The sequence below is a fragment of the Zea mays genome, chromosome 1 (assembly GCF_902167145.1).
Source record: "Zea mays cultivar B73 chromosome 1, Zm-B73-REFERENCE-NAM-5.0, whole genome shotgun sequence".
NCBI classification, from domain to species: Eukaryota; Viridiplantae; Streptophyta; class Magnoliopsida; order Poales; family Poaceae; genus Zea; species Zea mays.
The window spans coordinates 304,349,934-304,374,391 of NC_050096.1; the positions used below are offsets into that span (position 1 = coordinate 304,349,934).

At 46.3% G+C, this 24,458-nt stretch overlaps 1 protein-coding gene and 1 pseudogene across 1 annotated transcript; one reads left to right on the plus strand and one right to left on the minus strand.

Annotated features, from left to right (window-relative positions):
• The first annotated feature begins 6,607 nt into the window (after positions 1-6,607).
• Positions 6,608-21,055, plus strand: LOC103644320 (uncharacterized). Its single transcript, XM_023301056.1, has 10 exons — positions 6,608-6,906; positions 7,009-7,084; positions 16,433-16,576; positions 16,726-16,999; positions 17,079-17,181; positions 17,855-17,991; positions 18,064-18,145; positions 18,243-18,369; positions 18,456-18,610; positions 20,719-21,055. Exons 3-10 carry the CDS (start codon positions 16,433-16,435, stop codon positions 21,053-21,055), a joined length of 1,359 nt encoding a protein of 452 aa, XP_023156824.1. The 5' UTR covers positions 6,608-6,906; positions 7,009-7,084.
• Positions 7,356-10,574, minus strand: LOC109942546 (DCN1-like protein 1; annotated as a pseudogene).
• Positions 21,056-24,458: the final 3,403 nt, after the last annotated feature.

The following is a 24,458-nucleotide window of genomic DNA, read 5'->3' on the forward strand; positions in this document are numbered from 1 at the left end:
GCGGTGGCGTTCTTCACCAACATCATCCATCGCTTTGGGGTCCCGAACTCCATCACCGACAACGGCACCTAGTTCACCGGCAGAAAGTTCCTGGACTTCTGCGAGGATCACCACATCCGGGTGGACTGGGCCGCCGTAGCTCACCCCATGACGAATGGGCAAGAGGAGCGTGCCAACGGCATGATTCTGCAAGGACTCAAGTCGTGGATCTACAACGACCTCAACTGGTTCGCCAGGCGATGGATGAAGGAAGTCCCCTCGGTGGTCTGGAGTCTGAGAACAACGCCAAGCCGAGCCACGGGCTTCACGCCGTTCTTTCTAGTCTATGGGCCCGAGGCTATCTTGCCCACAGACTTAAAATATGGATCCCCGAGGACGAAGGCATACGATGACCGAAGCAATCGAACCAACCGAGAAGACTCACTGGACCAGCTGGAGGAGGCTCGGGACATGGCCTTACTACACTCGGCACGGTATCAGCAGTCCCTGCGACGCTACCACGCCCGAGGGGTTCGGTCCCGAGACCTCCAGGTGGGCGACTTGGTGCTTCGGCTACGACAAGACGCCCGAGGGCGTCACAAGCTCACGCCTCCCTGGGAAGGGCCGTTCATCATTGCCAAGATTTTGAAGCCCTGAACGTACAAGCTGGCCAACAGCCAAGGCGAGGTCTACAACAACGCTTGGAACATCCGACAGCTACGTCACTTCTACCCTTAAGATGTTTTCAAGTCGTTCATACACCTCGTTTACATACGCAAATAAAGTCTAACCATCAAGGAAGGGTCAGCCTTGCCTCGGCAAAGCCCGACCCTCCCTCGGGGGCTAGAAGGGGGGAACCCCCTCTGCGTCAAAATTTTCCTCGGAAAAAATCTTTCTGCCAGAACATCTTTCGTGCTTTTCGACTACTTTGAAAGTGGGATCCTGAAAACGACGGAGTACACGTAAGCAGCAAGGCCGACCGAGCCGAGGGACTCCTACACCTCCGGGATACGGATACCTCACTCATCACCTTCTGCGATAAGTAACTCACGCTCGGATAAGCAATTCCGCTGACCGAACAAGTCTTAACGCTCGAAAACTCTTCTGACGAAACGATTTTTCGTGCCTTCTCGACTATATCGATAACAGAATCCTACGGACGAGTAAGAGTACACGTAAGCGGCAAGGCCGACCGAGCTGAGGGACTCCTACGCCTCCGGGATACGGATACCTCACTCATCACCTTCCGTGAAAAGTAACTCTCGCTCGGACAAATAACTCTGTTACCGACAAACAAGTCCTGATACTCGAAACAAAGGGAAAAGAAACGCAGCTTTACAACACGACGACGGTATGTTTGGGCCTCGGCGGCCGCAAAAAACATACGCACACTACAGATAAACTGTTCCTGCAGGATCAGACATCAGTGGGGGAGCAGCAGCACCCTCGGCGTCGACTCCACCTTCGGCGGAATCCGACCCGGCCTCGGACGGCAACACGGTCGGAGGATCTCCGCCTCGAAGGAACCTGTCGGCACCGCGCCTGGGCCATCGCCGCTAGGGTCTCCTCCAGGAACCCGGCCCGAGTAGACGGCTCGACCGGCCGCTCCGTAGCCTCAGCCAGCTGTCCCCCGAGGACATCAGCCCAGCTCATGGCCTCTGCAACCCGACTCCGGCGTTGGTCCCGCCAGCGGACGACCCAGCCAGACTCCGGCCGACGAAGCTTCTTTTCGAGCCAACTCAGCCTCTGTCCATGCTGACACCGCTGCCTCTGGCTCATCGCAGAGCGGCCGAGGGTTCCTTTAACTAAGCAAGAGAAGCCTCGGGCGGCAAGGCCGACTGAGTCGAGGGACTCCTACGCCTCCGGGATACGGATACCTCACTCGTCGCCTTCGCACGAGGCAACTCACACTTGGTTAAGCGGTTCAGCTAGCCGACAGGCGAGTCCTGGTGCTCGAAATAAGGAAGAAACATGACTTTACGCTAAAATACATACATGTTCAGGCCCCGACAGCCGCAATGAACAATACACCGGCACTCAAGGTGCCATTACAAACGGAACTCCGGTTCCACTCCCGCAGGTACGAACAACCCCCCACATTGGAGGGCCTGCGGGGCGACAAAACCCCAGGTGGCTCGCCGCCGCCCGCTCCGGCAGCAGCGACAACGACCTCCGCTCCGGGCGGCCAAACAGCAGCAGCGATGACCTCAGGGCAGACGCTGCTGCGACAAGGCCCTCGCCCACATCCCCACTCGAGGGGCGAGGACAAGCTACCAAGGCCGTAGAGCCGGAGGTCAGTCCGCGGGTGGCACCGACTATCTCGTCGACAGAGAAACCTCTTCTGGCTGCCTCGGTGGGAGGTGGCACCGGAAGCAGCGCCGAAGCCGCTCAGGCCGGAGAGCCAGACACGCGGCAGCTGCCAGCGCCACGAACGGCGAGCACCCTTCCCCCCGGTCACTGAGGGAAGGAGCGGGCCGCTGCCCGCGCGGAGACAGGCCCCAACTCGGTGCACTCCCCTCCCCAGCACTGATGATGAACATCCTTGAAGCTGAGGGCGGGGCAGAGTACGCAGCCTGGCTTGCTTCTCCCCACCATCAAACTGGTGGTCACCGTCTTGGGTGACCACCGGCGAGGGGATGCAGCCGGGCTGCCTGATGAAAATCCTTGAAGCCGAGCGATGGCTGAAAGGTACCAACTTCCGCGAAGTTGCGTTCCTCCAACGACGACAAGGCGAAAGCAACACGGGCGCTCCCCATCCGGGGCTCGGAATGTGGAAGGACGCGATGCATGAGGAGAGTGCGAAGACATGGCTGCCATCCAAGGGGGTCGCCCTCCTTTTAAAGGCGACTCTCCCCACTTGCGTCCTCAGCCATTGCGGACTGAGTCTTCACCAACACGCTCCAAGGTCCTCCCTCTACGACACGGGGGCTGGGTCCCACGCGTCATGCAAGCTGGCCCAGGACAGAAGGAGCCAAACCACCGCGCGCGGAGCGCACAACTGCCCAGCGGTTACAAGCACTCCTCCACTTTCGCCCAGACCAGCGGGTGAAAGGGCGGACCGCCATGCAGGCGGCATGCAACCGCACCAAGGGGGCGCACCCTTTCGACTTCGGCGCGTCCAGCATGGAGGCCTAGGCCCACACGTCATGTAACCGGCGCGCCGGTTACTACGTGCGAGAAACTGCGCCGCCACTTGCGCCAGTACCGCGCCTTCTCGACTGCGGAACCGGTACCGCGACTCGAGGCAACCCTGCGCATGGCCCAACAGTGCCAACCGAGCACATCGGTCACGGGTCAGTTCGCCGCGGGAGAAGGCGCGACGGTCGATATGGCCAAAAGTGGGCCGGCAGTAATGGCGGCAGCAGGCGGGCGGAAGCAGCAGTCAAGTCGTCAGCAGGCTCACGTCCCCTCCTGGGATAGCGAGAGAGCCCTCTCCCACGGCGTGAAGACGACGCGCCCGTGTTCCATTCCTCGAACGGCTCGCGCGCGCACAACAGCCGCCCCGCCTGTGGCAGCACCTCCCAAGTTATTGGGCCCACATGCACCTGTCCTTGTCTCAAAGACCTCAGACTGCTATGCATGTGCACCAGATAACTTAACAGGATCCGTCCGATTGCCCCAAGAACATCGGATAAACCACTTACAACCAGAACCGCAGGATTAAGTAACACAAATCACACACATCAATATTTTGCAGCGGAAATCTTATTACCAAATTTTACAAGTTACAAAAATTTTATATTATTTTATCGGAGTGATTACAAAAGTATAAGTTTGAAATATATGCTAGCTCAAATGACCATCCTCAGTAAGAAGATAAAGACTGGGTATACTTATATAAGAAGGCCGAGCCCACCGGCACTTAACACCATCACAGCAGCACAAAGTTATATCCTGAAAAACAACAGGGAATAAAACCCTGAGTATGGAATTACTCAGCAAGTCTTACCCGACTAAGGAAAAGACTCTCAAGGGTATGCTGGATAAATATGAATCAAGGAGAGGCTTTAGCAAGAATCAACTTAGATACTTTTGCAGAAATAGCTTACTAAAGTGAATCCTTACTTTCAATGTTTTAACGCCAGATTAAATATTAATAGACTCTGTTTGCATCTAGTCTAATTTCACCATCTCATCAATACAACATCATTTTTATTCTTGAGGTTCACATCCTGACTTAGGTTGTAGGGAAGTGACCAAGTCTTCATAACCGCGAAGGTACGGCGATCCGAATCGATTATACTCAGCTGAGGATCTCCAATCACACGACATATGTAGCACTTAACCCTTGCATATGTCAACCCACCACCGGGGTTCTTAAGACCAGATCAGGTTCACGCAAACCGAGAGCACAGATACACCACCGTCTAGCCTCTTGCCACGGAGGGTACACGCTACTCTCGCCACCGCTCCACGCCCATTTCGTGTTATCTTATTCTGGCCTTAGTCTGCCCGAGGCAAGGCTTACCCATGACGAGGCATGTGACCAGTTAAAGGGTCCTCGATCAGCACGCCTACATACGCATTCAATCCTTAATCAACCTGGGTAGAACATCACCTGTTCCTAACCCAAGTCTCAATTTAAGTATTTCCATCCTTAGGATTGTTTCTGTTCCTTAGGATGACAAGAGCATCACAGGGAACTTTGTAGTAAGATCCCACCATTGCTCCAAATGAAAATATTCTTGTAGGTAGAAGCCATCCTTTCTCGAGCTAGGCTAAGGACAACCTCTATCCACAAGATCTAAGCAAGGCTAAGCATTTTTGTAAACCATATTTTGATACTTCACAGAAGTATCTATAAAGGTATGGATATCAAGGAAAGCAATGCATCAAAGGGTTCCAAGCAACTCTTATAAACCTAATGCACATTTCACTAGACTTAAAGTGTGCGAAAATTATTTAAAAACACAAGGAAAGGGGTTGCATGCACCAGGGCTTGCCTGGGTAACACTAGGTTAGTGTTGTTAGGTGACGTCGATCACTTGACGTTCATCCTTGGCCTAGCATTTGATCAGATTATCCATCTTTCGGTTCATCCATCCGTATTATCCTGCGGATTAGCCCGCGCTTGGGGTCGACTTGGCTTGTCTTCCGCATCACGCGATTAATTAACGTACCTGAATGGAATGCATTATGCACATGAATGCATATAGGCAGGAATAGCACAAATCTAAATAGTGCTACGCGATAGCGAATTAAACACCTAGCGGCAAGGCGTTGTACTATTTTCTACAGAAAACACTAGTTATCAGCGTACGACTAAGCGCAATAATCACGGTTTTCTAGATTAAACGAACCTAACGCAAACATCACGAACAACACATTAAACATAATCAGCCTAAACACAACTCATTAGCTAATTGGTTAAATGCTAAATTCATTCCCCGCTTTATAAATTATACCACCTTGCTTCCCAAGAACCAATTTAATTTTATCAAATAATTATAATTCGTCAATAGTAATACTAACAATATTATTGTCTAGACATTTTAAAATACTAAATTTAACCTACGTGTCACCGAAATACTATATTCTACAAAATAGAACTAGCTCGAATATATTCGGCAACTAAACTCCTCGAAGCATACCTCGCCTTACTGGTATTTCTAACTTAATCGTATACGCATACGTAGCGTCTTATTTTACGATCATAAAACCGATAGTAAAAATAGCGAATCAGCTCACCACATCACAACTCGATTTGGTAGTTGCCTGAACGACGACGGCCTTCAGCTTGACGACGAGATCGAATAGAGAATGGTGAGCGTGAGGATTTCACAGCGAGGAGGAGCGTCATCTTGGATTCTTGGTCCGACATTTAATCGAACACATCGGAAGCGAGGCACAGCAGGAATGGCAGTGAGGCTTGATGGCGAACGACGTGACGACGAACGACAAGGTCGACGACATGATTGGGAATTAAAGCCGAGCGAGCCGAGAGGGCGCACTGGCGAGCATGAAACAGGACGCGACAACATGAGGCTTGACCCAGCGAACAGCGACGCATTACTTCTAGTTAAAAGTTACACGGAAACGCTGCGCGCAGAGCGTTTCACGCGACTCCATCCTTTTAGGCTGGGACGCGTGCGTGCGGTACAGTGGGCCCGCAGTGAGACGACAGCACGACGCGCCCGTCTCCTCGCGTGGGTGTGGGCCCGCAGTGGGGACGACAGCAAGACGTGTCCGTCTCCTCTCAGGTCGTCCCGTCTCCTTGCGTGGGTGTGGGGCAACAGCACGACGCGATGGGCGGCGCGGGCGGCTGGATCTGCGACGGACGGCACGGGCGCCCGTCTCCTCTCAGCTCGCGACGGAGCCACGACAGCCAGCGACAGCGCGTGACGGCGCGTGGGTTGCGCCCGCCCGGCGCTTCGCGTGGAGCTCGATTGCGACACAGCCCCAGACCGCGATGCAGATCTCGGCTGCGACGCGGCTGCCAACGGCAGCGCGTCGGCGTCCGCACGCGAGGACGGTCGTCGGCTGTTGGGCGTGCGTGGTGCAGTGATCTGCGACGAACGGCGCGGGCGACCGGGTCTGTGAGACTGCGACGGAGTGACGCCGGCCAAGGACGGCGCGTGGGTTGCCAGGTCAGTGCTCTCCTCTTCTGTGCCTCTTCTGTGGATCTCGAAGTACGCAGCCGTGCTCCGCGGTGCCCGTGCCCATAGGGTTAGGTGAGGGTTAGTCACCGGATTCTAAAATCCCACAAATCCGCGCCCTGCCTTGCCTCGATGCGTGCTCCGCATCCGTCCCGTCGCCACTGCTTTTGCAACAGCGCCGGCTCACTGTGCTTCTGTCCTTCGCCATAGCGCCCATGCCGCTGCTTTTCATTTTACTACATATATGGAGCACCTTCACTCGTCTCTTCCTCTTTCCCTCCGCCTGGTACTCGGCGCAAGCGCCTTTCTCCTCCTCGACTCCGTCGCCGTGGTCCGTTCCTTTCTTCGGATCCTAATTTCTCTTGCGTCGATTCCTGCTCATCTCTTCGTTGGATCCGGGTGCATTGGCTCATAGTGTCTGTTGTTCTTGTAGATCTGCTACGTAGCAGAAGGGCAGGCACGCGCAGATCCTCTGGCTGTCCTGTCGGCCTCTTCTGCAGCTGTTCCAGGTGAGCCAGTCCTTCCACCATTCCTCTCTTTGTTATCTTGATTTGGTGTCGTGATTCATTTGGTCCTACACGCTTTAGCCCTGCTTTCTATTCTGTTTGCATGCATAGATGGTTGTTTCCCATTTCGCTGAGAAGTCTATCTACATTAGAAAAGGCAAATGTCAGATGTCAGCGACAGCATAAAAAGAATACTAACATTGGAAAGTGGTTTCCAAGGTTGAGCTGTTCTTTAAAATTTTGGACAAATGAAATGTTGCAAAATAGGTAGTGTTCAAAACGTGACCTCATTACACAAACGAATAAATCCCATCCACTGGTCCATTGTTATCGCCTTGTAGTCATTTTGGTACTGAAACACATTTCAAATATAGCATGTCAATTAAGCACCGAGCCTCAATGAAGAAAGCATGAACAAAACCATGGAAGAAAAGTATAATCCATTACCATGAGGTAATTATTAAGCTTGTCAACCTGAGGGTGGAACTGCAAGCCTAATACTAGATTCAGCAACTCACAAGCAGCTGGTATTTCTATACATTTCTACTTCCTCTGAGGAAAGATAATCATTGTGAAAAATCACAGAAATAGCAGTCATGTTAATCAATTTGCTTTGGAGCGTTATAATTTACAATAGAAACCAACCATACCTGTGAGGCAATAACGAAAGCAGCTGGTATTTCTATACATTTCTACTTCCTCTGAGGAAAGATAATCATTGTGAAAAATCACAGAAATAGCAGTCATCTTGATCACTTTGCTTTGGAGCATTATAATTTACAATAGAAACCAACCATACCTGTGAGGCAATAACGAAATGCATATATGTAGAAATCCTGGAAATTGGATGGCCTTGAAACCTGGATTTATAAACATATGAAAGTGGTCAGCAAGGTTACACTTCAACAAAGAAATATCAACAATTAATGGTAGCTCATTGTCTATTACAGTCACAAGGTGACAATATATCATGATATATCTGTTAGATGGAAGTTCTTCACTCCATAAATTAAATCTCTGATATGCATGGCTCACTTGAACATAAGATAATATTTGGGGAGACAGAATCACCTCCTGGACCAGTTCTGGAAATGCTTTCTTTAGTTTACTAATACTGTCAGCTCCAAGAGCTTTCAAGCCAGTTCTCCATTCATCCTGATAACATAAAAACATGTATTAGTCAACACTTGAAAGCATAGAACAGTTTTTTAGTATTAGAACTAAAGCAGGTCCTTCATTGAACACTTGAATAGCAATATGTAATGCATACCAAGGTAAAACAACCTTGCTTATCACAGCATGTGCCTCTTCTGTGGATCTCGTCATACGGTTTACTTTAGTATACCCCTTCAGTCGAAAAAGATTATTTCTATAGCCTTGGATGAACTCATGTTTGACAAGTAATAAGTCATTTGATTGATCACGTAATAAATTTTAGTAGTAAACTTGTTTATAAAACTTATGATTGATTGACAACTGAAAAAACAAGACTATCTTTCTTTTTTAGACAGTGGAAGCAACTATTAGACAAGCCAAGTTTAACAGTACAGTACACGTGAATACTTCGCCCTCAAGTCCTAAACCCACACAGCCAACAAATACGTGTAGTACTCATCAGATCTATACAACGATAAACACTCACCTGAAAAAGGACAGAAGGTACGCACAGATACCCTGCTCAACTAACAGTTGGTGCAGTCTATCTCTTCAACACTGTTGTGCATGTAGTAACCCACACAAACTGCAACCAATGCTATTATCGGGATCAATAGCCTCAGCGCAGGCCACAACGTGGAACCCTTGCTACCATCGGCAGTGAAGAATCTCCTAACCATTTCCGACAGTGGCCATAAGAGCCCACGCTTCTTGTTTACTGTCTGACTCATTTGGCCCTTAAACCAGCAACAACACCAAATTTACAGTTAGACCAATGGCCATCAAGGTATCCCACAAGGCAAGGTGGGGCGAGGGTCAGAGGGAACTTACATTATCTTCCGTGTCTTCAAGCCTGCTCAACTTGGAAATCATGTTGCCATATAATTTGGCATCCCTCGCGCAACTGCAAGCTTAATACTAGATTCAGCAACTCACAGGCAGCTGGTATTTCTATACATTTCTTCTTATCCTATGAGGAAAGATAATCATTGTGAAAAATCACAAAAATAGCAGTCATCTTGATCACTTTGCTTTGGAGCGTTATAATTTACAATAGAAACCAGCCATACCTGTGAGGCAATAACGAAATGCATATATGTAGAAATCCTAGAAATTGGATGGCCTTGTAACCTGGCTTTATAAACAGATGAAAGTGGTCAGCAACGTTACACTTCAACAAAAAAATATCAACAATTAATGATAGCTCATTGTCCATTACAGTCACAAGGTGGCAATATATCATGATATATCTGTTAGATGGAAGTTCTTCACTCCATAAATTAAATCTCTGATATGCATGGCTCACTTGAACATAAGATAATGTTTGGGGAGACAGAATCACCTCTTGGACCAGTTCTGGAAATGCTTTCTTCAGTATACTGATACTGTCAGCTCGAAGAGCTTTCAAGCCAGTTCTCCATTCATCCGGATAACATAAAAACATGTATTAGTCTACACTTGAAAGCATAGAACAATTTTTTAGTATTAGAACTAAAGCAGGTCCTTCATTGAACACTTGAATAGCAGTATGTAATGCATACCAAGGTAAAGCAACCTTGCTTATCACAGCATGTGTCTCTTCTGTGGATCTCGTCATACGCCGCTGTGCTCTGCGGTGCCTTTGCCCATAGCATGTGCCTTTCCTGTGAGGGCCCTGATTTACACCTGCATTAACAAAAGAAATAGGGTCTGTTTCTGATACACCTCCATGTATATTATCTCATTCATGGTATTCTTGGAAAAAGAACAAGGGAATGAAAAGAAAAACAGAGATAAGATATGACACACTCAAATAATTCAAGTAGACTTTTCAGATTGGGTGTGGTACTGTGGCGCTTCCTTACCTGTCATTATGTCGCACATCAATTTCTTGGAACTGTACTTTTTTGGGGAGAAACAGAGTTATCTAGGCTATCGCCATGCCTAAGATTAAATTAGAAAATATGGCTCGACCAACATATTAGAATACAAATTAGCTTATGTGGCTTTACAAATATGGCTTTCTCAACTGGGTCACCAATTGTCGTGAACAAATGATGGCCCATAGACCGAATCCTACACTCCAAAATCTTTGGTGGATCAGATTGACTAACATGCAATACCTAGGAACTCATATTACAAGACATTGGTACGTAATTCTGTTTTCAGAGTCTGTAGACACTTTCGAATCAGCGTGCTTGCAGCTTACTCATCGGTTCTATTGCCGCTCTTGCTGCCTTCTTTCTCGTAGAGACACAACTGCATTACCTTCCCTTTCATACGACCACGGCCCTGTTAGTTTTGTATCCATGTTTTTGTGTGCACTGCCAATGATGGATGGGGGCACACGTGACAGCATGGCGTGCTGCCGTCAAAGCCCAAGTGCTCAGCGTTCTGCGATTTTGTGAGGTATGTACTGGTATAGCTACCTTCTTTAGGTTTAATATGGCCCCTGGTTAGGGCAGTCTAGCTCTTTCCCTTTCGCCTACACAAACATAGAATCGTTTCGTCTTCGAACAACTACTATCGAGCGCGTTAGCTGGCTTCCCGCCGTTTCGCGGGACCTCCTCCTCTTCCCGCCAACTGCCTATTTTCTCGCAGAGATATGCCTGTGGTATCTGCCCTTCCATACGAACCTGTTAGTTTGGCATTCCTGTTGTTGTGTGTGCTGCTGCTAATCGATGGGGGCACATGTGAGAACATGGTGTGTTGCCGTCGAAACCCCATTGCCCAACGTTCTGCAATTTCTCAAATTCTGCACTAATATTAGGCGCTCTTTGAGTTGAATATAGCCTTTGTTTAAGGCAATCCATCTCTTTCCCTTTCGCATAGATAAGCGAACGTTCGTTATGTCTTTGAACAGCTACTATCGAACACATGAACACACTTGAGCAGCCATCCGCTTCGGCGCCGGCACACGCGTCGCGTTATGCGATTTCGTTGCGTTCTCAACAGGTTCGTCAAAAGCGGCCAGGTTAGTGACTGTCAAGCTTTTGATGTTGCTTGTATCTACTACAACTCTATGCTCATACTAAGATGCGTGTGCATGCCGTTTGTAGGCGACAAGTCCTTACTCAACTTTCCTACGACGGTTGCCACTGCTAACAGACACCATCGCAAACAGAGAATGCGTCGTACGTCTGCGTCTGCTGAACGAGCATGTGCCAACAATGGTTTTTCCCTACCGCATGTCTTTTCCAAAATAATCTTTTGGTTTCATATCTGGTGTGCGTTAAAGAAAGCCTATGAAATTCTGCTCGCCTTCCTGCTTATAGTTAGCACGGATGGAGCCTCACCGCCTCTTGAGCGATCATACATCGAGTTGCTTAAAGGTACTTGTGTACCATCTAGACTATTTCCTCTACATGTTCCTAAAGTAATCCATGCTGCGTTTACACATATTTGCCTGTAGAGACCTACAAAGATCGCTCATACTATGGTGGCCCGTCGGACGAGTGCCCACATTGTGGCGCCGTTTTCTGGTTTCAGGAACGGGTCAAAAGTGTGTCTGCTGTTGTGCAGCGCAGGCTTGTGTACAACCTTTGTTGCAGAGGAGGCAAGATAGTTTTGGAGCCTTACAAATGTCCACTGGCACCCTTATGTGACCTGCTGCGATTCGATGGTGATAGTCGTGCCAGAAGGTTCCTTAGGCAAATTCGGTCATACAATTCCCTTTTCGCGTTTACCTCACTAGGCGCCGTCGTTGATAGATTGATAAATAACGGTACTGCACCTTATGTTTTCAAAATCAATGGTGTCGTACACCATCGCATTGGCTCGCTACTACCCAGTAATGGCTTGCGACCACAGTTTGCGCAACTTTACATATATGACACTGAACACGAGGTGCAAAATAGGCTGGGCATGTTTGAGAACGAGCCTGATGTCCATGATCGCCCGGATCCGGAGGTGGCCCGTTTATTACTTAACATGCTAGATGAGCATAACAAGCTGGTCGCGGCATTTCGCTTTGCTAAAGAACGTTTAGATGAAGAAGGTGACCAAAAGGTGACGTTGCGATTGTTAGGCTGTAACACACGTCATGACGCACAATACAACTTACCGGCCAATGGTGAGCTCGCTGTTGTAATAGTGGGTGATTGCTTACCTTCACAATACAAGTACGATGTCCTCGTGCATGCTAGAGAGGGTGGACTCAAACATGTTTCGTGCTTGCACCCATCCTACATGGCCCTGCAGTACCCGCTGCTTTTCCCTTACGGTGATCGTGGATATCACCTTGGAATAAAATACACTGACGTAGGACAAGGCGATGCCACATGCCGCAAGTATGTTACGATGCTTGAATTTGTTAGACATCGTTCACACTATAGGCTCAACGAACCGAACCCATTCACTTGCTATGGTAGGTTGAGCAACCAGCTAGCTGTCGATGCGTATTCTACGATCGAGGCATCTCGATTGCAATTCATAGCGGACCACCAAAAAGAATTGCGTTGTGAATCCGTACAGGGGATAACCGACGCCATTGGCAGGGGTCTCACCAGTGCAGATTCAGTTGGTGGAAGAGTGATCGTGTCTGCATCTTTTACGGGCGGCCGAAGGTACCATGTAATGAACTACCAAGACGCGATGGCCATCTGCAGAGTATACGGCCCGCCAGATCTCTTCGTCACCTTCACATGCAATCCTAAATGGAAAGAGATAGTCGATGCGCTTCGCTTTGAGCCTGGTCAGCAGGCATGCGATCGTTCCGATATCGTTGTAAGGGTCTTCCATATGAAGGTCGATGAATTCATAGCAGACATTAGAGAAAATAAAATTTTTGGTCCTATCCGTGCTGGTGAGCTTCAACTTAACTTGACACATTGAGTGGTCCCTTAATATTGCTTTGCATGCTCTCATCTGTAGCCTTTCCTATGCAGTGATTTATACCGTAGAATTCCAAAAAAGGGCCTACCACACATACACTGTCTTCTATGGTTGCTTGGTGGTCGTTCAGAGACAGAGGCCTGTGCCATTGACGCTTTCATATGTGCTGAGATACCTGACGTTGCCATAGACCCCTTGGGTTATGCTCTCGTTGATGAATTCATGATACATGGTCCATGCGGTGATTACAACAGGCGGTGTCCATGCATGAAAAACGACAGATGCTCTAAGAAATTCCCTAAGACGTACCAAGACGAGACTGTCATTGACGCTTTTGGCTATACCCTTTATAGAAGACGAAACAGCTGCCGGTTCGTAGTAAAAGGTGGAGTAAAATTAGACAATAGAAGCGTAGTGCCATACAATATGCAATTGCTCAAAAAATACAATGCCCATATTAATGTCGAGTGGTGCAACAAAACACACATGATCAAGTACTTGTTTAAATATGTTACCAAGGGAAGTGATCGAGCCAAGATATATTTTGAGTTGACTGCGAACACAACTAATGCATCTCCAGGTCCTCAAATAGCCCCGCCAAATGAGATTCGCGAATACATAGATGCTAGATACTTATCAACATGTGAAGCTCTATGGCGAATCTTCGAATTTGACATTCACTTTAGAGTACCTTCTGTGGAACGTCTGGCGGTGCACTTACCTAAAAAGAACGCCGTGCAGTACGAGCCTGGGGCAGACCTACAAGCGTTGCTTTTGAGCCGTGCAACAAAAAAGACTATGTTAACTGAATGGTTTGAAACAAACATGAAACATAGTGATGCACGTCGCCTGACTTATTGTGATTTCCCCAAAGAGTGGTCGTGGGACGTTTCTGTTAGGTGTTGGCGTAGAAGGAGGTTGTCGTCTGCCAAGATTGGTCGCATGTACTACGTGCACCCAACAGCTGGGGAGCTATACTATCTACGTATGCTCTTGATGTTTGTTTCAGGTGCGACGAGCTTCGTTTATATAAGGACCTTCCAAAATACTGTGTACGCAACATTCAGAGAGGCGTGCGAAGCACGTGGTTTGCTCGAAGGTGACAACGAGTGGAACCTTCTATTTGATGAGGCAATAGTCTCTGCCTCGGCGTTTCAGCTTCGACAAATGTTCGTTACCATTGTCGTTCATTGTCCTGTTTGCAATGTTCGTCCTTTGTTTGACAAATATTGGATCTACTTCACCGATGACATACACCGTGGTCTTAGAGAAGCCCTTGGCAACCCGCACTACACAGCTCCACATGAACAACTCCTTACGTTGCTTTTGAGGAAGCTAGCAGACACATTCGCTAACAGTGGTGCCAACATAGCTGATTATGACCTTCCAATCTAATCGTCCTGTTGTGACGTAGTGTTTAGCAACCGGCTGATAAACAACGAACTGAGTCCTGAACCATTGCTGTTGCGTGACCATGCTGCCGCTGCTGTCTCGCAGTTGAATGCTGACCAACGGCTCATTTTTGAAAAGCTGACTGAGTCTGCTCTCTCCTGCTTGCCGGGCGTATTTTTCGTATATGGACATGGTGGGACGGGTAAAACTTTCTTGTGGAACGCTATACTCACGCATTTAAGGTCCCAACAAAAAATTGTGTTGGCTGTAGCGTCCTCCGGCGTGGCTTCACTACTATTACCTAAAGGCCGTACAGCTCATTCACGTTTTAAAATACCCTTCGATCTAGATGAGGGTGGTGTTTGTGGTGTCAAGAGAGGTACCATGCTGTCTGAACTTATACAGCAGACTTCTCTTGTCATATGGGACGAGGCACCGATGACCCATAGACATTGCTTTGAGGCCCTAGACAGGACTATGCGTGATATTCTTTCGGAACATAGAGCGGAAAATGCGAACATCCCATTTGGTGGCAAACCTATTGTGCTTGGAGGAGACTTTCGCCAGATTTTACCCGTGGTGCGCAAAGGTTCACGATCTGCAATAGTTAACGCATCAATTACCAGCTCACCATTGTGGCAACACGCTACTGTTTTAAAACTGCGAACAAATATGAGGCTTTCCAACCCGTCTTTACATGGTAAGGAACGTGCGGACTTGGAACAGTTTAGCAAATGGGTCTTAGATATCGGCGATGGTGCTCTGCCAGCAATGACAAGAGGAGACGAGTCCGAACCTACATGGATTACGATTCCTGAAGATTTGTTGATACATACGGATGGTGATGCTGCTGTGGCACTCATATCCGAGGTCTACCCAGATTTGTTAGAGAAATATATGGACCCTACATACTTAGCTACACACGCCATTGTATGTCCTAATAACCTTACAACCGATAAAATAAACGACTACATTGTCTCAATGCTCCCTGGACATGGTGTCCAATGCCTTAGCTGCGACACGATCTCAAAGGCGTCTGAACGCATACCTGATTTTGACATGCTATATCCTACTGAATTCCTAAACTCTATTAATGCAGCGAATTTCCCTTGCCACAAACTCGTGCTAAAAAGAGGCGTCACAGTCATGCTGTTACGTAACTTGAACCAGACCGCGGGGCTTTGTAATGGAACAAGGATGCTTGTAACTGAGGTCGGACATCGTGTTCTTAAATGCATAGTACTAACGCCCTCCGGAGTCGACGAAGAGGTTTTCATACCGAGGATTGCGCTTAACACTACCGATGTCAAATGGCCCTTCACATTGCAAAGAAGACAATTTTCGATACGAATATGCTATGCCATGACGATTAATAAGAGCCAGGGTCAGACCCTCTCAAAGGTTGGCCTCTACCTTGACAGGCCTGTGTTTACGCATGGCCAGCTTTACGTCGCTGTTTCAAGGGTTACATCTAGAAGTGGTCTTAGAATTTTGATTGAAAATCCTGATGGTTCCTGCGGATCACAGACTCGAAACGTTGTTTACCAAGAAGTGTTGCAGGCCGTAGATGCGGCCCCCCTGCAGACTTCTTAGTGCATAATCGACTCAAACCTGTACATAACCAATGTGTAAAATAAAAATGTGTATACCGGCAACGCGTTTAGATATCGTACCTATTCTGTTCTATGACTGCTTCCCCACCAAAGAATTTTTGGTCTCCTATATCGTTCGTCTAGCGGCCTACCGGCAAGCGAGCACTATACGTCGCAAGTTTACAAAGGGAAACCACTATGTCTGCGTGCTCCAATTGATCTTGTCATACAACATCCGTGGTAGATGCCTACTCAATGATGTTGACCTAACTTTACCGGGCATGTTTCTCCTATCCTAAATATTTTTTTTGTAAGCATGCTGCCCTTGTCAACATCGAGTGTAGTGTTTATTGGTTGCTTATTTTGCTGCAAATGACTGACCTCTGCTTCATTACTGCAGATGGGGGACATACTCATTCCTAGCCTTATGGTTGGAGACTGCTCTCGCACCTTGTGTTTGCGTGTCTCTAGGCTTTGGGAATTCCTTGATCCTCAGGATGACAGTAGGCTCCTGCATACTGATCTTGTTTTGCTTGATGAAGAGGTAGATCCATCTTTATACTGGTCTAATACTTGTGCATGCATAGTAACCACCAGCTCAGCCAACATGCTATATAATGTCCTAGCAGTTCTTCTATACAGTGCTCTATGCAATTCTTGCGTGTTGCTTAAAATGGTACCTCCTTTTGTTAGGGAAACAGCATACATGCCCAGATCTATCCTCCGTTGTGCCAACAGTTCAGTGCGCTGCTCGATGAGGGAGGGATATACAACTTGAAGTATTTCTTAGTCAGGAAAGCTAACAGATTCTACAAACCGGTAGAAAATTGCAACATGATCAGCTTTACAAAGTGGACTACGGTTGAGGTTGTCCTCCAGATCCCCCCTGCTTTTCCGGTTTGCACATATAACCTCACTCCCATAGACCAGCTCCAACCGCGCGTGGACTACAAGGAATATTTCACTGGTAACCTTCTACGCATAGTGGTTTACATGTTATAGGTAACATGAATACAGTACTAATGGCCTCGCCATCTCTATGGTAGATGTGCTCGGTGTTGTCAGCGTGATCTCCCAGGTTTCATCAGTACGCACAAGGGGACGACAGGCTGAGGTTATGAAGAGAACAGTCACTATAAGCAATGCAAGGTACCATGTGCATTCCTATCATACTACACATTCCTTTTGGGTGCCACATACGCATATGTAGTCTGATTTTGTTTGCATCAACATAGCAAGGAACCCGTGAACAGCCTCAACCTAGACCACAGATTACCACTTCTCGTTCTCCACGCTAGCAAAGTTGTCCATACGCTCAAGTGAATAGATGAAGGGTAAATGCACCAAGACAGTAAGAACGCCATTACATCACGTTGGGGGTCAATTTGCGTCCAAAAACTCAGTAGACACTATGTCCACAGATCATGCATGGAATATGCTACAAACAAGTTGCCCATAGCGGGAAAAAATGTCATCTTCCTTGCAGAGGAAAACTGGTTCTAAACTACCTATATGTCTTCAGTTGACCATACTTCATTGCAATGTACCTTAGAAGAGATCATTTTTCCTGCTCAGCCAATCCTCCATGTCTAATATTATCCATTGCCCGGACAAAGTTTCCTTTACTACATGGGCATACCATGCACACTGTGCTCATATAGAAGATTACTAAACAGCGTCAGCTACCATCGACCATCTAAACAAGCAGCTATTTTGAAGCTCTAGATGCACAGTTTACGACTTTTGTTTCTTTGCGATGTCCACACCTAACGCGATACAATGACCAATTTATTTGTAAACTCGCTGTTCTTCACTCCGACAGGGATACCGGTCCAACCGTTGATGTTGTGCTTTGGGGCGAGCGGGCCACAGCTTTCCCAGCTGAACAGGTCCACAGGGACAGTGGATCCTCACCACAGATCATAATATTTGTTGGCACTCTCGTGAGGAGCTACGCTGGTAGGTCTACTACATCCCTTTGGTTGCACTGCTAATACACATGAGCATCTAAAAGGTTCCATTGTATTTTAGATAATGTGTCTTTGTCGGGAGGATCGTCATGCAAGTGGTACATAAACGAACCGGTCCCAGAAGTAAACGCTCTCAGAGCTAGGTAACTTACTCATTCTGGGTTTTCAGACATACAATTTTCATTCGTCTTTCTCACCAAATCTGATTACTGTCATTCGTAAACTGGTGTGGGTAAACAGTGCTGAAACCAACCACCACCCTGTCATCTGGGATCAGGGCAAAGCAGCTGCTGAGAGTACAGTAATTGCAGTTCCTGAACATAAGAAGCTCAAGGATATTAAGTACCTCCATCCTTTTGAAAATAAGGTGAGGTCCCTCTACTCGACTAAACCTTGCAGTCATAGGGTTTATCACAGGTTCATAACTGTTCACTTCAATTACATTGTTTACAGAAGAAGGAATGGCTTGTCATCGTAAAGGTGCTCAAGATTGATAGCTCATGGTGGTACAACGCATGCAAAAAATGCCTTAGGACAACCAAACCGCACGGTGACACATACAAGTGCACCAATATTTCCTGTGACAACATAGGATCGCCTACCCCAAGGTCAGCTCTTATACGTCTCTCCCTGTTTTTGTTAAGGTCCTGCTAGATCGCCTGGACGCCTAGGCGTCACCTAGGCGATGCCTTAAAAACACTGTTATCTATCTCTCTCCTTTTTGTTTCCTGCGTACCAAAACGTTTTCACTCCTTAAAAATTCCCATGCCCAGACCTATAAGGTAACTGTTTTAGGACGGAGGGAGTAACAAGCATTAGATAAAGAAATACAAAAACACAAAAATGAGACACTAAATTACCTCAAAACGGTTCCAAAAATATAAAATCAGGTGCTGCATGAATGCTGCCGTAGCAGAGAAAGCCAAATATGAGAAGCCTGGTAAAGCATAAGTCATAAAGCGCCAGAAATGTGTCATTAGTTAGTCAATAGTTCAATCAGAAAAAAGAAGTTTGATACACGCTTGATATAGGTATTGATAGTGTTGATGTTCTCAGCTAACCACATATTAAAATTCCAATGCTCTAATACATTAGAGGGTCCTTGTTCAGTTTTTGTCCATGGTATATCATTACTAACAGGCTCTCTATGCATGATACAAGATATTGAAAGAAATATTAGGTTCTTACAGGATTTGGCAAGTAGGTTCCTGTGCCTCGCAGTTTTTACGTTCTTACAAGATACTGAAAGAAACAGTTTTTGCCTCACAGAAGTAGATATGGAAAACCAAAAAATACAGCAAGAAGAAGCGTCGAAAGAACTGCGTCGATATGGATGTCCGCACACTGAAAAGCAAAGATATAAGGATAAGTATTTAAGAATGACTAGCTTGAAAATTTTGTCCAGCACAAGATCATTTCTGATAGATGCATTCATGCTACCCGACTTATACTATTTCGATGAGACTAAGTGGTTTAATTTTAGCTTTCTCTACCCACATATCTTTTATTTGAGTTGCTCTCTCAGCAGTTTGCTTGAGCAAAAGGCCTAGATATTCCCTTACGGAAAATTTGTTGTGGGACATCACGACTTCGTATTATTAGCTCTAGCCTATAGAACACAGCAAAAGTCACTTTTGGGGGGGGAGGCGCTGTCAAATTGTAGCTGTTAGCTGGGTGCCAGGGGGCCCATTAAAATACTCTTTACGCCTGAAAGAGGAGAGTTTTTTTCGTTTTGGTGCCCCTGGATAGCAAATGAACCCGAGCCGACCGAACCAGACCCAACAGGAATTTGTATGAAACAGTGAATTCTCTAAAAGGGCGTTCCAAACTAGACACACTGAGCATGATAGACACAGACCAACTTTACCCCTTTCAGTTGCATATTGCAGTTTGCAAGTAAATAATAAAAAAGATGTAAAAATCACCACAAGAGTTGCTATGTTGGAGATTGTCCAGTATGTGGCTTGTGCAGTTATAGTATCTTAGCTTTAGTGAAGTTTAGTGCTGGGAACAAGTCTTTTCTGCTGCCACTAGCCGGAGAGTGGCTGTTGCTCTTGCTCAACCTACTCTGTTTGCTGTGACTTGACTTTGTGTCAAACTCTTGACTTTTGCTTATTTCTAGAACAAATTTCCTATACTTAACACCCCTTAGCATATCCTGGTCCTCTTGGGTGAGAATTGGTGGCAAATTGTTTGTTTTGCCCGACAACATTGTCATTGCAGCACCCTTTTGTGTTGGTGAGCTGACTGGAGATTTGATAGGAGACCTTACACCTCCACTGGTGTTTCCTGATTTGCTGATTAGATGATGAAGCCACACGACCAGCTCCAGGATAAGTGCTTCGGTCTTCTCCTTGTCAGCATGATACAACGTCTCCATTCGGGACATGTCCATCTGCCCTGATATCTTGCAGTTTAATTCAGATCTGCATTAAAAAAGAGATTGTCAGCGACACATCATAGTTTCATCAATATCCATTTACATCACTGAGAAACTTCAGTTTCATCAACTTCTGTGTAGAATGGCTTATGCCAGTTTTTGCAAGTGTGCTTGTTTTGCTGATATAGCTGAAAGAAAAGTCGTGAAAGCAAACTATGGCAACTAAAGGAGACCTTTAGTGTCTAGGACAAAATTTAGAACTAAATTGAACTAAGGGCTTCACCGTCTACAAATTTCATGATTTGTGATGTCCAACAATCAAACCGCTCTGTGCAGGTACAAGATATCCCTCACCGCTGAAGACGATACTGACACCGCCGAGTTTATCTTCTTTGGACGAATGGCACAGCGCCTCATTAAAAAAAATGTGGACGCCCTCATCTCGACTAATCCACCCGGTTTCATTCCAAGAGAAATTACAAATCTACTGGAAAAGTCTTTCGAGTGGAATGTTAGCTTCACTGAAAGCACAATTATTTATAGCAGTGTTTCCTTCCAAGTGAATGCTATAAACGCAGAAATCGATGGTGGCAACATACTTCCAACTACATCGTCCTCACAGCCATCGTCGACCATACTTTCGCAAGGTCAGGCATTTCCCCCTTCTGACTGAGTATGTTTCTTTTTGAGTGCAGGTCTTTTCACTGCGCCCTCTCCCCATCAACTGCAACTCTTCTAGCTCTAACCTATTTTTTTCTGCCCGCTAACTCCGCACCAGGACAAGGATCAGGTCTCACACAAAACAAGGGGGTTGCCTTCATCCGCGAGCCGTCGCTGACACCAGAGAGTCACAAAGTTTCGTTTAGCGCCAAGGTTCGCTGTTGTACTCAATGAGGAAAAATAGCTACCTACAGTATAGAGCAATGTTCTCCTTCCATAGACACTAAGAAACAAGCCCTAGACATGTCTTTTCATTGCAGTGTAATTTACAGACAGCCACACATCAGGGAGCCAATCTGCTGCTAGGAACAGAAATTATCACTTCTCCGCCTAACGTGCAGACGCCATCAGGAGCTGCTTACAGTGTGCTAGATGGGTCTACAAACAAGACTCATAAAAGTGTTAATGGAAAAAGGTTAGCTCCATGCCAAGCAATCTACCTACCCTGTTATTCCCATATCATGTCATCACTTTTACATGCATGCCATGGGACCAAACTTTACATAGGTCTCGCACATCGCCTTCCAAGAAGGTTGTCAAGAAACTTTTTAGAGATGATGGCACAGGAGATGACGATGCTGCTGGTTCCGCAGACGTTGATGCTGAGTAACGGTATGTCCAATTCTCCCCTACAACTTCATGAGATATATGCTTCCAAGTGTTCCAATTGCATGTAGTATAAGGCAGTGGGTACTAGGCAACCCTAAACCCCAATTTGCTTAATGATATGCCTCCAATCTCCAGGGGTTCCTGCACTTTATTAAGGAGACTGAGTGCCATCGTGCTATAACCCAAAACCCAAAACGAAAGACAAAAAAGAAAGGAACAATACATTGAGATTCGATAATCATAATTTCTTTTCTGGTGCAAAAAAAATGTAACATTACAGCCTTTCAATTCAGATAAACAACAGAAACATTCCAAGCACAGATTAATAGTGCTCCCCCAAAGAAGTCACACAGATTGATAACTATTTTAAGGTCAGATGCAATTTCTTGATAAATCAACTGAGAAGGTAAAAAGAGAGTTCTCTTATTCTGTACAATAGTTGCTCATAACCCAAGACTCCAAGAGATCTTGGATGCAGCAGTAGCTACATAGCTTGCCTTAAGCAGCTACATTGTTCCAGGACAAAAGAAAAACATTTGCACCAAGAGTTGCAATACAAGACCATGAAAGAAATGGTAATGGAGAAAAGATTATGTTACTTTGCAAACAACATTTAATCATATTTTGTAGAAAAAGAGCGATTGACAAAAACAAGTACCTCTGGATTTCAACGCTATGTAGCTTGCCTTAAGCAGCTACATCATTCCAGGACAAAAGAAAAACATTTGCACCAAGAGTTGCAATACAAGACCATGAAAGAAATGGTAATGGAGAAGAGATTAAGTTACTTTGCAAACAACATTTAATCATATTTTGTAGAAAAAGAGCGATTGACACAAACAAGTACCACTGGATTTCAACGCGTCAATTAGTTGTTGCCTCATGTTATATTTGAGATTGCAATGCTTGCCAAAACTTGTTAATTGATTGCTACCTTTTTTTAGTTGCAGTGCTTTTGGACACAAGCACCACCAGCTATGGAGGCCCGCTTTTGGGAACTGAGGATCGCTTTTGGGAACTATCCCAGTTCATCTAGGTTGCTGTTAGAACTTCCCCCTACTGTGTAGGGCGTATGGTTTTATGCTTGTAAGATATGGACAACGCTATGTTGTGTGCTTGACTGCAAGATATGCCTTTTGTTGCTTGGTCATAGCTATGCTATGCGTGCAATCCTGCGAGGACCATACTCGCGATGTGTAAAGCATGCCTATATAGTCTAGGCCTGACCAAACCAGAAACGTTGCTTCCTTTGGTGCTTCTACTATTTCTCTTTGTCGTTCTGTGCTACTACCAGCCATGTATTTGTCGTTAATATGTAAAGCATGCCTATATAGTCTATGTGTTGTTTTGTGCTACTGCCATCCATCTATTATGTGCTACTACCAGCCATCTCTTTATCTTATAGTACAGGAAATAAACGCCGGAGCAGCTCCTATGTTCCGTTGAAGAACGAAGACAATCCAATTCTGGATGATGAGTGAGAAAGATACTAAGGTATATCATGTAACCCATCCTTGAATTCTAGATTACCTTTATTCATGTGCTGTAGGTTGGCTATATTGTCATGGTGGATAAATTTACCAATAGAGTTGCGTGGTTGTCCAACTGAGCTAGCCTCTAATTGTACTATTGCATCATGATAGTCACACTTACCATGGTACGTAATGAACTCATCCTGAATAATGCTCCGGAAATTTATTTTACATTTTTTTATAGAAAATATAGATCATACCATGAAGAGGGTCGCTTTCAATGCATTTTAGGTTTCGACCGTAACCAATGTATTTTTAGTACTAAACTTTAGTTTCCAGTTTTTCTAAATTACTGATGTCATTTTCGTTTTTACAGTTATCGTTTTCGATTTCGTTTCCAGGGAAAAATATAAAAAACAAAAATCGTCTTAGTGTTTATCGGTTTCAGACCGTTTTCGCACCTAGCCTAGCTCCAATCTCTCTGCTACCTCCTTACGGCAGTACGTTGACCCTTAATCCTTTATTATCCTGTTCGTTATTGAGAGCACCTAGAGGGGGGGGTGAATAGGTGATCCTGTAAAAACCTTAACTTATAGCCACAAAAACTTGTTAAGGGTTAGCACAATAATTGCCAAGTGGCTAAAGGAAAGATCTTGCACGACAATCACAGAGAAGACACAGAGATTTATCCCGTGGTTCGGCCAAGTACAAAACTTGCCTACTTCCACGTTGTGGCGTCCCAACGGACGAGGGTTGCAATCAACCCCTCTCAAGCGGTCCAAAGACCCACTTGAATACCACGGTGTTTTGCCTTGCTTATCTTTATCCCACTTGCGAGGAATCTCCACAAATTGGAGTCTCTCACCCTTACACTTAAGATTCACAAAGAAACACGGAGTAAGGGAGGGAAGCAACACACACAAATCCACAGCGAAACGCGCACACACACGGCCAAGATTCGAGCTCAAAGACTATCTCACAGTTTCTCACAAGAACGGAGCTCGAATCACTTAGAATCACAAACGAATGCGCAAGAACTTAGTGTGGATGATCAACAATGCTCAAGAGTTGCTTGGTGTTTCTCCTCCATGCGCCTAGGGGTCCCTTTTATAGCCCCAAGGCAGCTAGGAGCCGTTGAAAACAAATCTGGAAGGCCATCTCTGCCTTCTGTCGTCGGGCGCACCGGACAGTCCGGTGCACACCGGACAGTGTCCGGTGCCCGATTCCTTTCCTTGTTTGGCGTAGTCGACCGTTGCAGATGCGGGAGCCGTTGGC